The 14,476-nt window shown below is 54.0% G+C and overlaps 1 protein-coding gene and 1 long non-coding RNA gene across 3 annotated transcripts; one reads left to right on the forward strand and one right to left on the reverse strand.

Moving 5' to 3' along the window:
• Positions 1-292: 292 nt before the first annotated feature.
• LOC136369582 (uncharacterized) lies at positions 293-3,105 on the forward strand. The gene is made up of 3 exons (XR_010745039.1): positions 293-398; positions 662-805; positions 2,427-3,105. It is a non-coding gene; the product is annotated as an uncharacterized lncRNA (long non-coding RNA).
• A 494-nt stretch (positions 3,106-3,599) lies between these two features.
• TMEM268 (transmembrane protein 268) lies at positions 3,600-13,666 on the reverse strand. Of its 2 annotated transcripts, XM_066332473.1 has the most exons (8): positions 13,248-13,666; positions 10,919-11,028; positions 10,288-10,395; positions 9,053-9,202; positions 7,980-8,090; positions 6,189-6,266; positions 5,161-5,346; positions 3,600-3,918 (listed from the first exon to the last, which is right to left on the reverse strand). In XM_066332473.1, the coding sequence occupies exons 1-8, from the start codon at positions 13,345-13,347 to the stop codon at positions 3,694-3,696; spliced, it is 1,068 nt and encodes a 355-aa protein (XP_066188570.1). In that variant the 5' UTR covers positions 13,348-13,666; the 3' UTR covers positions 3,600-3,693. The 2 variants fall into 2 exon arrangements, with proteins under 2 accessions (XP_066188570.1, XP_066188568.1); XM_066332471.1 differs by lacking the exon at positions 5,161-5,346 and having other exon boundaries at positions 13,248-13,534.
• Between the last annotated feature and the right edge of the window lie 810 nt (positions 13,667-14,476).

The following is a 14,476-nucleotide window of genomic DNA, read 5'->3' on the forward strand; positions in this document are numbered from 1 at the left end:
GGGCAGGGATCGTCCCGGGCAGGGATCGTCCCGAGCAGGACAGGGATCGTCCCGGGCAGGGATCGTCCCGGGCAGGGCAGGGATCGTCCCGGGCAGGGATCGTCCCGGGCAGGACAGGGATCGTCCCGGGCAGGGATCCCGGAGGCTGAGCCGCATCCCCGCCAGTGCCCGGGTGTTCCGGGTGTTCCCGGTGACATCCCCGCCCATCCCCGCGTGTTCCGGGTGTTCCGGGGCACACCCCCGCGGAGGGAAGGGAGGGAAGGGAGGGAAGGGAGGGAGGGGAGGGAGGAGGAGCCGGGCTGTTCAGAGCGCACTGCCGAGCCCCTGCCGGGGCACGGAGAGGCAGCTCCAGGCTGGCTGCTGAGCGCACGGGGAAATGGTTTGAGTAATAATCCACGGTAAGGAAACCTCAGGTCTGGGAGAGAGCCGAGAGGGGAGATTGTCCGCGGATTTCACGGCCCCGGCTGGCGGGGGGAGCGGGGCGGTGCTGCAGGGCTTTGGACACAGCCAGGAGGGCAGGAGCGAAAACAGCTCCCGGTGATCCCGGCTGATCCCGGCTGATCCCGGTGAATCCCGTCCCCCCGTACTCCGGCCCGCCGGGGACGCTGTTTCGGGGTCGCCGCTGTTCCCCAGGGTGACAAAGCTCCTCCTGTCCCCGCAGCCTGCCGCTATGTGGCCGGCAAGATGAGGAGCCTGTGGAGCCGGGAGCCCCAGGAGCCACCGCCCTGCCCGGCACAGGCAGCGCCCCAGAGCCGGGGTGAGAGTGGGGTCCTGGGGACAGCGACAGCCCGAAGCCACCACCGGAGTGAGTGTGGGGTCCTGGGGACAGCGACAGCCCGTGGGGTCCTGGGGACAGCGACAGCCCGAAGGGTGCTGGGGACAAGGACATCCCAAAGGGTCCTGGGCACAGCGACATCCCAAAGGGTCCTGGGGACAGCGACAGCCCGTGGGGTCCTGGGGACAGGGACATCCTAAATGGTCCTGGGGACAGGGACATCGCAAAGCCACCGCCAGAGTGAGAGTGGGTTCCTGGGGACAAGGACATCCCAAAGGGGCCTGGGGACAGGGACATCGCAAAGGGTCCCAGGGGCAGCAACATCCGAAAGTCACCGCCAGAGAGAGTGTGGGGTCCTGGGGACAGGGACTTTGCAAAGGGTCCTGGGGACAGGGACATCCCAAAGCCACTGCCAGAGAGAGCAGAGTCCTGGTGATGGGAAAATTGCCACACCTCATCCCAAACTTGCAGGGACGGGGGCCCCAGGGCTCACCTGGGCTCAGCCAGGGCTGGGGACACCTCCACACTCCCCGTCTGTGCTCCCAGGACCAAGCTGCAAAAGTTTCCCTTTTCCCCTGCTTTATTTTTCCTTGCTGGGTTTTGTTGTTAAAGGTCATTCCAGCCCCTGGCAGAGGAGAGGAGCAAAGGTCATTCCAGCATTTGGAAAAGGGACAGACAGGTTTTGGGATGGGATTAGGGGGACAAGAGGATGTCACCTGCTCCCACAGAGCTGTGTGTCCCCAGGACACTGTCTGTCGTTCAGGCCCCTGCCAAACCCCAAAATACAGCACCATGCACGGAGCTGGCAAAGAGAGATTCCTGTCCTCCCTCTTCTCTCCCTGGCCCATTTAAAGCACAATTCGAAGCACAGTGAGTTTGCAGATAAAGCAGAGGCCCAGTTTGGCAGGGTGGGGACAGCAGGGACCATCCTGGCCCCTCTGCCCGCCCCAACCAAGGCATGGAGATGCTCCAGCATCCCCTGAGTGCCCTGCTCAGGGGTCAGAGCTCTGTGTCAGAGTGAGCTGAGCTTGGAGCAGCAGGCAGGGGACTCTCAGCACAGCAGGATCTGCCCTACCCGTATGTGCTGCCCTGCTTTGGCTGAGCCCCTGCCGGTGGCTCCTGAGCAAACATTCCCAGAGCTGGAGCACATTCCAGGGCCGTGCCTGTGACCTCTGCCAGCAGCTTGGAGCTGTCCTTGGAGACTCCAGGGAAGGTGTAGGGCTGAGCCATCCCCTGTGAGCTGTGTGCGAGGGGAGGATGGGGAATTGTGTGCACAGGGGGTCCTAAAAAATGTCCAGAATTTCATCTGTCCCCTAAAGTAACAGCTGGATGCTGAAGTGGGAAGGGAAAGGGGGTGTCTCCCTTCACTAATGCCTTGGTTAAGTGTGTGTGAAGGAGAAGCAGAAGGAAGGAGCAGCTCCCGTCCTGCAGTGGGAGACAGGAATTTGCAGAGGCTCCAGGAAGATCAGGGCAAACACTTGGATGTAACGGGGAGAGAAATCAAAGTCCTCCTTTGAGCAAAGCTGTTCAGCTCCTTTCTGCAGTTAATTACAATCAGGGTAGCTGAGGTTTCCAGAGGACCCTACTGTCCCTTCCAGAATTTGGTTAATCCCAAATCCCTCTTTTTTTCTCCCATCCTTGTCATTTGCAGATGTAAACCCAGAGCTGCCAGCACCCCCTGAAGCACTAGCCTCACTCCCCAGCAACATCCAACCCATCCAGTGCACGTCCTGACGATAAAAGCCCTCGTGGTCCTCCCATGAAGGCCACGCGATCTCTTCCCAGTGATTTTTGCTGGAAATCCTGTATCCCAAAGATCAGAAAATATCAGCATATTCCTGCAGTATCTGCTCTCGGCACAGCAGCACACCAATAGAAAATGTACTGATCAGTGTCTCATGACCAGAATTTACTAGTTGGCAAGAAAAAAAAATATTTCCAATATGTATCAGATGCTCCTGGCACCCATGGGCCATGGAATGTCAGAGAAGGAGCAGGAGCCATTGCATCCTAGCAGGGAATTCCATTTTTACACTGTGAAACCAAATTATGCTCCCAGTGATATTGGTACAAACTCAGACAATTCCCACGAGGGCAAAATCAGTCCCTGAGCTGGAGTTTTGGAGCTGAGGTGGGAATCCCTTTCCCCACGCCCAGTCAGCGCCAGGTGATGTGCAGCAGCCACAGAGCAGAGGCTGCAGGATGTGCCCCCAGCCCTGCCCTGTCACAGAGCAATGACAGCAGAACCCCAAACCCCACACGTGTGGGGGGACTTCTGCCTGACCCCCTCCTGTGACGCCTCAACCAGAAGTAAAGGTGGATGAAAATCAGCTCGGTGGTTGTGATGGTTTTCCTTCTGGAACGAGTTGGGTGACACTGCAGGGCTTGGGATCGTTCACTGGCTGCATGGGGGATCGGGGATCATGTGGGGGGCTCACTGATAAGGGGATCCTTTGTTCGAGGGGTCACTGATAAGAGGATCATGTGTTAGGGGTCACTGCTGAGGGGATGGTGCTGGGGCCTGAGGTAGGAGGAGATGGATGTGGTCTCCCCATTCCTGGTGACAGAAACAACAGGGGAAGGAGCAGAGTCCTCCTGCACCCTGGGAAGAGCCAAATGCAAGCTCCTGGAGCTGCAGGGCTCAGCCTCCTGCTGCCACCCCCAGCGATGGCCTGGCCTTTGCTGCTACGAGGTTGTGTCGGGGTGATGGTTGGTGGCACAAGGGTTTGGAGACAAACGAGTCCTAGGCTGTCCCTGGGTTGTTTCTGACCCCTGGGGCAGCTCCTCCATGATGAGCTGGTGGGCAGGGGCTCTCCAAGGTGAGCAGCTTCCTTGCATGTTTTATTTTAATGTCCTATTTCCACTCTTTCATCCAGGATGAGGAATTACAGCTCCCTTCTCTGCCCCACAGCTTCTCCTCACCGGTGTGTGGGGACAGCTCTATTTTGGTGTCCTCCAGCCCGCTCTGGTCGCCTGCCCCAGCTGTGGTGGGTGTGGAGCACGGTGGTCTGGATGAACTGGCAGAGGCAGGGGACACTGCTGTGCCCCAGGTGTCCCCCAGCCCTGGCCCCAGGGAGCCGGCCCGTCACCAGGAGCCGCACGTAGCATCCACTGAAAATCACCAGGAGCTGCTGGGCCATGGCCTGGAGGGAGCAAGAGACGTGTCAGAGCATCCATCAAACACCGTTTTCTCCCTGCTTCAAGGACTGTCCTTGATGCCTTAAGTTTGAGTTTTCACATATTTCAGACTCTGTGCTTCCCAGGGGTGCAGCTCTGAGCTCACAGTCAGTGTCACTCAGCTCTGCACACAGCAGGGACACAAAACAAATCCTTCTCCTGCTGCACACCAAGGACAACTTTCAGCCCAAAGGCACAAACAAGGGTGGGCTGGAGGGAGGGACAAGCAGGATGGGACCTCACAGCCTGGAGCTGGAATGGGACAATTAAACCCCAACATGCAAAATGGAGCAAAACTTATAAAAGTGTGACACCTCATGACCAGTCACCCATTTTTTGTCCATTCTGTGACCACTTTGTGTTCATTTTGAGGCCATTTTGGGACCATTTATCAATTTTGGGACCATTTTGGGTCCACCTTGGACCTGGTCAGGCTCTTGTCCTGCCCAAGGTGTATCCTAAAGGCCTTTCAATAAAGCCCTACTTTATTCTCCAGCTCTCTCCAGTCTCTGTTCCAGCTCAGCCTTCCCAAGGCATCATCCTACTCTGACAGGAGTGGGACAGCAGCCAGTGGCACAGAGAAGTGGCCCAGATCCCTTGTGGCCAGCAGTGCTGGCACACTGTCCCACAGCGGGGTGACACCAAATGACCACTGGCCCGCGGGTGGCCCTGGGGACCTGCCCTCTCTGTCCCTGCCTCCTGGGGCTTGTTTTAGCCTGTAGACACAGCCAGAGCCTCAATCTGCAGGGATGTCACCGGCACTGAATTCACTTAGCAGCAGTGACAGGAAAACTGCAAAATAAATCCCAATCATCCCTTCGGTAGCTCCGTGCTGAGCAGGAATCAGGACACATTTGTTGCTCAGTGTGGCACAAGTCTTTGAAGGCACTTTCTGTGGAGGAGACAAAGGCTGGGCTCCTCCATGGCTCAGGGGCAGGGGCAGGGGCACCAGGTCCCTGGCGAGAGGTTTTCTTCCAAACAGGACCCTTGGGAGCAGCAAGGAAAAACCCAATCCGTGAACTCCTCAAGGATTATCCCCAGCTGCTCAGACAGCTCGACAGCACCAGGGCTGGAGAAGGTGTGTGTGGACCTCCAGGCACTTCTGCTGGAGATAAAGGTGGTGTTCCCCATGGCTGGGATGAGTTTTGGAGCTGAGATACCTTGGGGGGGTGATTTGGTGCCTCTGTCAAGGGGCTATTTCTCCTCACCTCAGGTGGGCCCTCGGGGATGAGGTGCAGGAGCTCATTGCAGGTCACAGCATCCTTATTCGGGGTCACGCCGCTGGATAAAAGAGGGGATTCTTCACATGGAGCCTCCTCCTCCATCCCCAGCTCGGGCTGAACGGCCACATCCATGACCACACAGAGCTTGTTCAGCCTGTGCCTCAAGCCTGCCTGCAACAGAAGGAGATTTGGGGCTCTCCAAAGGCTGGCAGCAGTGGTGTCCTGAGCACAGCCTTTCCAGGGCACCATTTCCTCCTGCACGGATTTAACTGCAGGGATTTCCCACCCCAGGCAGCAGTGGTGGTGCCCTGAGGACAGAGTTTAAAAGGCATCATTTCCTCCTGCACGTTTTTCCCTCCTGGCATTTCCCATGCCAAGCACTTGGAGCTGGGTGTCCATGCCATGGCCTGGCTGCCCTCAGCTGCCAGGAAACTGCTCCCAGCACCACAATCCCAGCCTGGCATGGAGCATCCTGCCTTTAACAACAGAGTTGTCCCATCCCCTGTGTCAGTCAGCTGCAGCTCTCAGGGAGATGAGCAGCCCGGAGGTTTCAGAGGACTCTCACCTCTCGTCCCACAAAGGCACTTCAGTGGATATTTACACACCCACAGAGAGCAAAACGTTTTTGGAAAGCCAAGAGGACAAAATGTTGATATAATTAACTCAATCCAGCAATTCCTGCTCCTCCAGGCTATCCCACTTATTCCAGGAGGACAGCTCAAGGTGGCAGCTGTTTCAAGGTGTGCCATGTGCTTCCAAAATTTGCCTTTGATTCCTGATGACTTTCCATCATTAACGCCGTACAGTTAATTATCCAGACACGCACATTCCACGGGGTCTGGACAAATTCCTGCTGGACTGGGCAGGGACAGGTGCTCTTTATTCACCTCCCAGTGCACAGCAGAGGAACCTCAGCAGGGCACTCAAACACTCATTTTGTCCTTGGCCACCTCCATCCCAGCCAATGCGGGGCTGAAGGCAGGACGTGCCCGTGTCCCCAGGCTGTCCCTTACCTGTGTCCCCTGCAGGTGAGTGATGTGGGCTGTCAGGGCCTGCAGGCAGGGCTCGGGGCTGAAGTGCACAAAGCACAGCTGAAGGGGCAGTGAAGGAAGGGATCTCTGTATGAGGAAGGAGTTTCCATTTACTTTTAGACATTTTAGGAAGTTTAACTAGAAAGTTCTGTGCCCTTCTCAATGTAACTGGCTCAGGGCCAGCACTGACTGGGCTTGGAAAGTGTAGCTCAAAGATTTCATTGGGCCAGGGGCCAAATGGCTCTGCCTGAACCATCAAATACTAAAGGAGGAGCACAAAAGAACTAAGGGGATTTTTGGAGTGTTTCTAGCAGGGTATCAGAGGTTTCTCTGACACCTGTACTCAGCTTTTTCTTTTGTTGTCTCTAACATTTGTTATTTTTCATTTCTTAAACCTTTTACTTTACTAAACACCTCTGAAGAGCAGCCTGGCTGTGATTCTTTTAAGCCAATCTGCAAGGGCTGGACCCTCAGAGGTACTGGATACCCCAATAAATCTCTCCAGGCTTCCCCCTCCCATCCATGTGGATGCTGGGATGGGCAGGTGATGCCCTCGGGGTGCTCAGGGCAGCCAGGACACAAATGACAAAGCCCAGGGCTGGTTTTAAGGCTGGAAACAAAAACTCCAAGCTAATGGGCAAGCAGAGAGCAGCCAGTCCTCCTCCCTCAGCTCCTGCAGCCCAGGGTCACTGCCCATTGCTCACACCATGACCCCACACTAAATAAACTGTGGGGCACAGGGACTCAGCTGCCCCAAACCCCTTCCTGCTGCCTTGCCTTAGTTCCTAGGGAGTTTTTATTTTTTATTTTTTACAAAATTGGCCATGCTCAGGGCTGCTCTGAGGACACTGCTGAGAAGGTGTTGGGGATGTGAGTCCTGCCAGCTCTGAGGCAGCCACAGCTCTGTCCTTGTGCAGCTGCTGCAGCTGCCAGCAGCACGGGGATGCAGGAAAATGTAAAATCCAGAGGGTTCAAATGGATCTGCCATTGGAGCAGACAGAGCCACTGTAAATCCCTGGGTTATCTGCTGCTCTCAGGCGGTTTTGGGACAGGTAGGTCAAGGTGAAGGCTCCCTGGATTAGTCCTCTAGTGGACTGTGCGGGCCTGAATAAATGTGGAATTTAGGTTTAGAGATGTGGAATTCAGGTTTTTAAGGGTTTCCTCCTCCTCCTGAATGACTTTGCCCCCCTGCAGTGTTCCCTGTCCCCTTCCCTGCTTCACCCTGGCTTCCCTCTCCATTGTATTTCAATCTCTGTGTCTCTCTTGCCTTCCTTTAACACCTTCATGGAGCCTTAAAACTCTCTTCATTCCCCTAAATCCCTGTCTAGTGCAGAGGAATCATCTCTGAAAAGCAGCAAATGAGCCCAGGGATGGGGATTTTGTTTTTCTCCATGTTAGAGGTTTTGGGAGACTGTTTGGTTTTCTCCCTGTTGTTTTTTAGCAGTTTTGGGGGTGGTTTTTCTGCCACTGGAACTTTGCTATCACTGTGCCTATAGGCAGAATAATCAGTGTCATATAAGTATAACATATTTTAGGAATAATTGTCTGCCCTAAGGAATCCCACTTTAATCCTTTAGACTGATTATTTCCAATTACCTTTGGGCATATCTCAATCCCCACTTAGAGGAGAAATAAAAACTTCCCAATTCCTCACACCATCCCATAGGAGACAAACCAGATCCTGGGATCCCTCTGGATCAAACATCAGGAAATCCCTCCAGCAGAAGGCATTTACCCAGGAGGACTCTGACCAATTCCCAGCAGAAAGGATACTTGTAGGATGTTGTGTGGCCACTCCAGGACATCTGTAATCCCCAGGATTATGCTGTGTTTGATAAAGATTTCATTGACAGCTGCCAGCCTCACATCTGTGTTCACGTTTAGCTGTTGAAGAACGCAAGAGAAAATGACACAATCCACGTCAAAAGTCTACCAACTGCAGCTGGATAATCACAAATACTGCAGCTCTGAAAAGAAAACAGTGGGATTGATTCCCAGTGTCGTGTTCTACTCTCCATGCCCCAGCAACCTCCTGTCCTGAACCTCTGTAAACCCCCATATTTGCCTGGTTGCCCCTTGGAAGAATCATTTGTTCCAAATCCCCCTCTGGATTTTGAATCAAGACTTTCCAATATTATTCTTCAGCCAGACAAATGGTGCCAGCAGTGCCAGAGGCAGCAGAGAGTGCAAGGAGGAATCATCAGAGCAGGAGCCAGAGCTGCTGTGGGAGCCCAACCCACACTCTGCAAGGGCTGGTCTGCAGGGTGACCTTGTGGTGGCCTCTCAGTGCTCAAAGAGGCTCCAGGAGAGCTGCAGAGGGACTGGGGACAAGGGCTGGAGGGACAGGACACAGGGAATGGCTCCCAGTGCCACAGGGCAGGGCTGGGTGGGAGATTGGGCAGGAATTGTTCCCTGGCAGGGTGGGCAGGGCTGGCACAGGGTGCCCAGAGCAGCTGTGGCTGCCCCTGGATCCCTGGCAGTGCCCAAGGCCAGGCTGGACACTGGGGATTGGAGTGACCTGGGACAGTGGGAAGTGTCCCTGCCCATGGCAGGGGTGGGATGAGATGAGCTTCAAGGTCCCTTTTAACCCAAACCAGTCTGGGATCCTCTAATCCTCTGATCTCCAGCAGCAGGAGGTCTGAGCCAGCCTGGGCAGCTCCAACATCTCCATTTCAAGCATTCCATCCCCTCCCTTGGCTGCAGAACATCCCTTTTTCCCTGAGTCCTGTAAGAACATCCCCTCCTCCCTGGATCATTGCACTCTTTGCCTGCAGCCAGGGAATGCCCCAGCAGGAGGAATCCTGCTCTCCTCTCTCCACATTCCCACACCAGGAGTCTCCTCTCACCTTCCTCTGCTGGCAATCCATGACCAGGATGACCAGGACAGTGAGAGCCAGGGCCACCAGTGTCACCAGCACAGCGGCCCCCCAGGAGTGTCCCAGGGAACACAGCTGGAGGGTGGAGTAAAGGTTTGTCCAGAGAGAGATGTAGAAAACCTGGGGAAAAACAGGCTGGTGAGAGTCACATAGCCATGAAAGTGAGAAAAGTCACAGGAAGAAAAAAATAACAGTCCTTTCTCCCTTATAAATTAAGTCCCACGGGATTTTTCACAGGGTGAGAGAGGACAAAACTTCTTTCCAATAATAAATAGAGGAAAGAAAGGACTGGAAGGACTGAGTGAGCCCTAGTTTATTTTAAAAAATCACCACTCACCAAAGACAAAGAGTGAATTATTAATGATGATTCATCCCTAGGAAGGATTTCAACAGAGTTCTTCCATTTAGATAAGAAATGCACTCACTGAGGCATATTGATAATAATTCTCAGAGTCCCTGGATTTAGCAAGTTCCTATTTCAAGGTGCTGCAGAGACCACTCCATTACAGTAACTGCTCAACCAGTGGGCACTGACACAGGGGTCAAGGACTGGGGTAAAGTCAGGGAAAACTGGATTCCCTGACCTCACAGGGCATGGATTTGGGCAGGAGATTGCACTGAGAGGAGCAGTGTGACATGTAGGGCACAGCATCACACATCATCTTAGAATGACAAAACTCAGGTGCTCTAAACAGGCACCAAACCCCTCCAAAAAAAAAAAAAAAAAACCCACTCAGCAGCAATTCCTCTAGTATCAGTGAAAGAGAGGATTAAAAAAAAAAAAAAGAAAAAAAGGAATTAAAGATTTGGATCACACCCTCAGCACACTGCAAAGCACCAGCCTCACAGCAGATGCTCATGGTTGGCTCTCTAGAGGAGTTTCTTTTACCACAGGACAAATGAGACCAAAAGTTGACCGATTTGCTGGTCTAAATTAACATCAGGACCAGAATACCTTCAGATCATTAACCTCAAGTGCTAACCCCAGGCTGTGGTAGGTACAGTGAGCTCAGTGTGTGCTGCCCACCCAGCCATGGGCAGCCTGCTCTGGTGGCACTGCAGCAAGGGGCTGGAGAGGGGGCCCTGCCCTCCTCCTGCAGGACTCCTGTGAGCTGGCAGTGCCAGGGGCAGGCAGCAGGAATGTGTTAGAGCCGGGATGTGCTGCCCAGCCAAAGCCCCTGGGCACAACCCCACGGTGCCCTCACCACAGCCATGGCAATCTGGAAGCCTCTGGAGCTGTAGAACAGGAACCTCCTGACTTCAGGCCTCAGGACAGCCTCCTGGATCAGCCTTTTCCACGCATCCATCGGCACCTGCCCGGGAGCAAACACACGACCAGAGCCACCCTCAGTTTGGGCTCACCTCGTGGGCCACTGCAACCCACCTCTGTGTGCCCAGAGCTGCCTCCCACAGGGAGCATCCCCATCCCATCCCCAGAGCTGCCTCCCACAGGGAGCATCCCCATCCCATCCCCAGAGCTGCCACACACCCCAGACTTGTGCTCCTGCCTCCGCTGCAGTACCACCTGCCTGGGAAGGGCAGGGGGAGTCACGAGGCAAGAAAATGCCTTCCTGGGATGAAGGACAAGACAAGGCAGACGTCCCAGGGATGCTCTATCTTATCTAATTTTAAGCAAATTTCACTCCAAACTATCTTCAAAGAGTTTCAAGCCAAGTTCATCCCAGTTGACTCCCAGCCCACGGGGAACAGACTGAAGTTGGACTGAAACAAGCGACTCTCAAAGCAAAAATAAAACAAACCCCAAAGCCATCTGGGACGTGGGTGTCGATGTAAATTATGCAAATCCAGCTGGAATCACCTCCCGGGGGAGCTCACCTGGACCCCGAGGGCCTGCAGTTTCCTGGCACAGAGGTCCATGTCGAAGGAGGAGGTGGGGCAGGTGTTGTCCACGCTGAGCACCAGCAGCAGCCGGCCCTGGGGGGGATCTGCAAGAGGAGCTGTGAGAGAAGCAAACACCTGCAGAAAACGCTGACATGCCTGTTTGCTGCTCCTCCTGTGTGCTAGGAGACCAAGATTGCATCTGAAAGGGGATCTACTGATACATCGACTTTCCTGAGTTTTTTGGAAAAAAGGGTGTTTTGTAATTTTTATAACTGCAGCCTCTGCAGTCCTCCCAGATTTGCTCCTCTGGTGAATGCAGGAAGTTGCACGAGCTGACAATTAAAGCAAGTGCTTATGCTTGCTTTAGCTTAATTCCTGGAAACACAAAACGTTGCATAAGTGCACGGGTACTTTGATAAAAAAAAACCACATAACTCTTGTTAAGGACTGACAGTAATGAGGAAAAAACTCAGATACAACAATTGAGAGTATTTCAGATGACAGGCATCATGACTGGCTCTTAACAATAACACGTGTGATGTTGAATGATTAATAATCACTAAAATCCTGTACCATCACCTCAGAGTCTGCAAACAGCTGCCAAACCTCTTTCCAGTGAGGACTTTCCTTGCCTTGGAAGCAGGAGAGGGCAGTTCTGGGGGGTTTATCCCACACCTGCCAAAAGAGAGGCTGAGAGCACAAATTTTTATTCCACAGCCCTACAGCAACTGGTAATTTTTTTTTTTTTAATCTGTTAGAATCTTGTTTATCTGGTTAAAACACCACCCTGCTGTGTTTTAAACTGACCCACAATCCCCTCCTTGGCCTTTCTAAGGAGCTCTGCAAACAGCCTGAGATCCCCTGGGAGGGGAGAAAACCCCAAAAGCACCCCAGCTGTGAGCAGCCAGAGATGGCAGGAGGTCACAGGATGTTCTGAGCTGCAGCACAGCCATTCCTGCCTCAGCTGGATGGACAATGGGCTCAGGCTGCTCCCTGGTGCTGAGGCTCATTTCCCTCTTGGAGACACCCTCATTGCCCTCCTACCACAAAAACCAACTTGAGCCATTAATTAAAGTCTTTCCCAGTAATCCCATTGCTTGGGGATGTGGCAGGGCTGCCCTGGGGCACCCCAGATCCTGCAGCAGCCAGGTTCCTCTCCAGCAGCAATCCTGGAGCGTGGCTCTGCTCAAGGCTCTTGCAGTGTCAGCTCAGGATCAGAGATACATCCTGGAGACTCAAGTCAGGAGCCTAAAAAGTGTGAGGACAGCCTGTCCCAGATTTGAGGAGCAGCCCAGGAGCGCTGTGCTCTCCAGGCACCCATCTGGCATCCACCTAGAGCTTCCACAAGCTGTGCTACAGTGAGAGGAAGGGTTTGGGGGTAAGGAAGTGGCTGGTTCTGCTGAGATGCTGCTTCACTGAAAGGTTTCACCCAAATTTCCTTCTCCTTTGCAGCTCCAGGGTCAGCCAGGTGTCCCTGGGATGCTCCTGGGGACACTTGGAGCAAAAAGGAGGCCCTGCAGGAGGGTGGGAGTGAACCCATGCCTCTGCCTGCTGCCAGGGTGATCCAAACCCTGATGTCCAGCCTGGCCTTGGGCACTGCCAGGGATCCAGGGACAGCCACAGCTGCTCTGGGCACCCTGTGCCAGCCCTGCCCACCCTGCCAGGGAACAATTCCTGCCCAATCTCCCACCCAGCCCTGCCCTCTGGCAGTGGAGCCATTCCCTGTGTCCTGTCACTCCAGGCCCCTGTCAATCTTCTCTCTCCATCTTCCCTGTTGGCCCTTCAGGCCCTGCAAGGCCACCCTGAGCTCACCCAAAGCTTCTCCTCTCCAGGTGAACACTCCCAGCTCTCCCAGCCTTTCCTCCCAGCAGAGCTGCTCCATCCCTCTGATCCCCCTGGGGCCTCCTCTGGATCTCTCCAGCAGCTCCAGGTCCTTGCTGTGCTGGCCCAGGGCTGGGGCAGCTCTGCAGCTGGGCTCTGAGCTGGGCACAGGGGCACAGGGGCACAATCCCCTCCCCTGCTGCCCCCAGCATAGCTCAAGTTTCCCAAAGATTTCTCAGCTTCAAAGGCCAAGAGGAGAGGACTTGCAGGGGGCTGCTCTTCAATAGGTTGATTCATTCATTCCTGCATATCAAGTATTCAAAAGAAAAACCACCTCAAAGCATCTCCATCCCCTTCCCAAAATGCTGAAACACCCAAAGTGTTTTGGTGCTTTCACAAGTGAGATGCTGTTAAAGAGCAGCTTTGGTAAAATCTGTCAGTGGTTATTTTAGGGCTCTGAGCTCAGATCTCCTCTCCTGTTACCAAAGAGCTGCTCCCTCACCTGTCACCCACTGCAGGGCTCCTTCCTTGAGCTCACTCTTGCAGTACTGCAGGGAGGACTCATTTCTCTCCGTTCCCTCAGCTTGGCTTTTCTGGGCCATGCTGGAGGTGCCTCTCCGTGAGGGATTCTGTGTTGTCTGCTCAGAAATTCAGCATTTCTCTCTCTGCCCCTGCTGGGAAGCACCAACCAGCCCCACAGCAGCTGAGTGGGGAGCAGACTGTGAAACCCTCACTCCCACTGCTGCCTTCCTGGGGATCCTGCTGCCCACGAGCCACGAGGCATTTTTTAGCCCTGAAAAGAGAAAAAAAAAGAAAATCCCAGATCTTGCAGAGACAGCAAATAAAGGATAAACAGCAGTGACTGTGCTCCTGGGGGATGTCAGCACCTGGTGTGGGCCAGTGTGAGCTCAGGACACACAGACTCACTTTTTGTTTTTGTTATTTTGTTGAAAGGTGGAAAAGTTATCCTTAACTATTCCTTAAATTATCCCGACATCCATCAGCATTCACATTTTGCAAGCAGTTAGCAAGGCAGAGACTTTCTCTCTGTGCTATCACCTTCAGGAGAACCTGGAGCTGGTGGAAATGCCCCTTCCCGGGAGTGACACGGGGCCAGATCCTCACCACGGGATGGGAGAAGTGCAGAAAAGGCAGAAAAATCCATTTGCTGGAGGCAGAGTCAAGCAGGAGCTCCCACCCAGCTGCAGTGAAGCCTTGGAGGGTCTCTGCTTTCCTTTCCCCTTCCCTTTTCCTCTCTTTTTCTTTCTCCTCTCCTTTTCTTTCCTCCTCTCCTCTCTATTCCTTTCCTTTCCTTTCCTTTCCTTTCCTTTCCTCTCCTCTCCTCTCCTCTCCTCTCCTCTCCTCTCCTCTCCTCTCCTCTCCTCTCCTCTCCTCTCCTCTCCTCTCCTCTCCTCTCCTCTCCTCTCCTCTCCTCTCCTTTCCTCTCCCCTCTCCTCAGGGAAGTTCTCACAGCAGGCACCGTGCCCACGGTTTTCCCGGTGTTTTTTCCCTGCTGACACAGCTCTCTGACCTCCTGCCAGCGCCTGTGGGCGGCTGTTAAATGCTTGGAAGACTCCGGAGTTTATTTTTCAATTACCTTCCACTCCAGCTTTCCAAAATCACTGCTTATTTTTTTTAACCTCAGCCCAAACCAGGAGCCCGTTGTTGTCTCCTGGTGGGAGGATCCCTCACAGATCTCACCCATTCTCCTTCTAAAAGGGATTGGTTTGT

This window comes from Sylvia atricapilla, chromosome 19 (genome assembly GCF_009819655.1).
Source record: "Sylvia atricapilla isolate bSylAtr1 chromosome 19, bSylAtr1.pri, whole genome shotgun sequence".
NCBI classification, from domain to species: domain Eukaryota; kingdom Metazoa; phylum Chordata; class Aves; order Passeriformes; family Sylviidae; genus Sylvia; species Sylvia atricapilla.

Coding starts and splice junctions, on each gene's coding strand:
- TMEM268 (XM_066332473.1), bottom strand. CDS start 13,347: ATGGCCCAGAAAAGCCAAGCTGAGGGAACGGAGAGAAATGAGTCCTCC. Junction 11,029..13,247: donor AGCCCTGCAGTGGGTGACAG/GTGAGGGAGCAG, acceptor CTCCTCTTGCAG/ATCCCCCCCAGGGCCGGCTG. Junction 9,203..10,287: donor TCCAGATTGCCATGGCTGTG/GTGAGGGCACCG, acceptor GTTTTTCCCCAG/GTTTTCTACATCTCTCTCTG.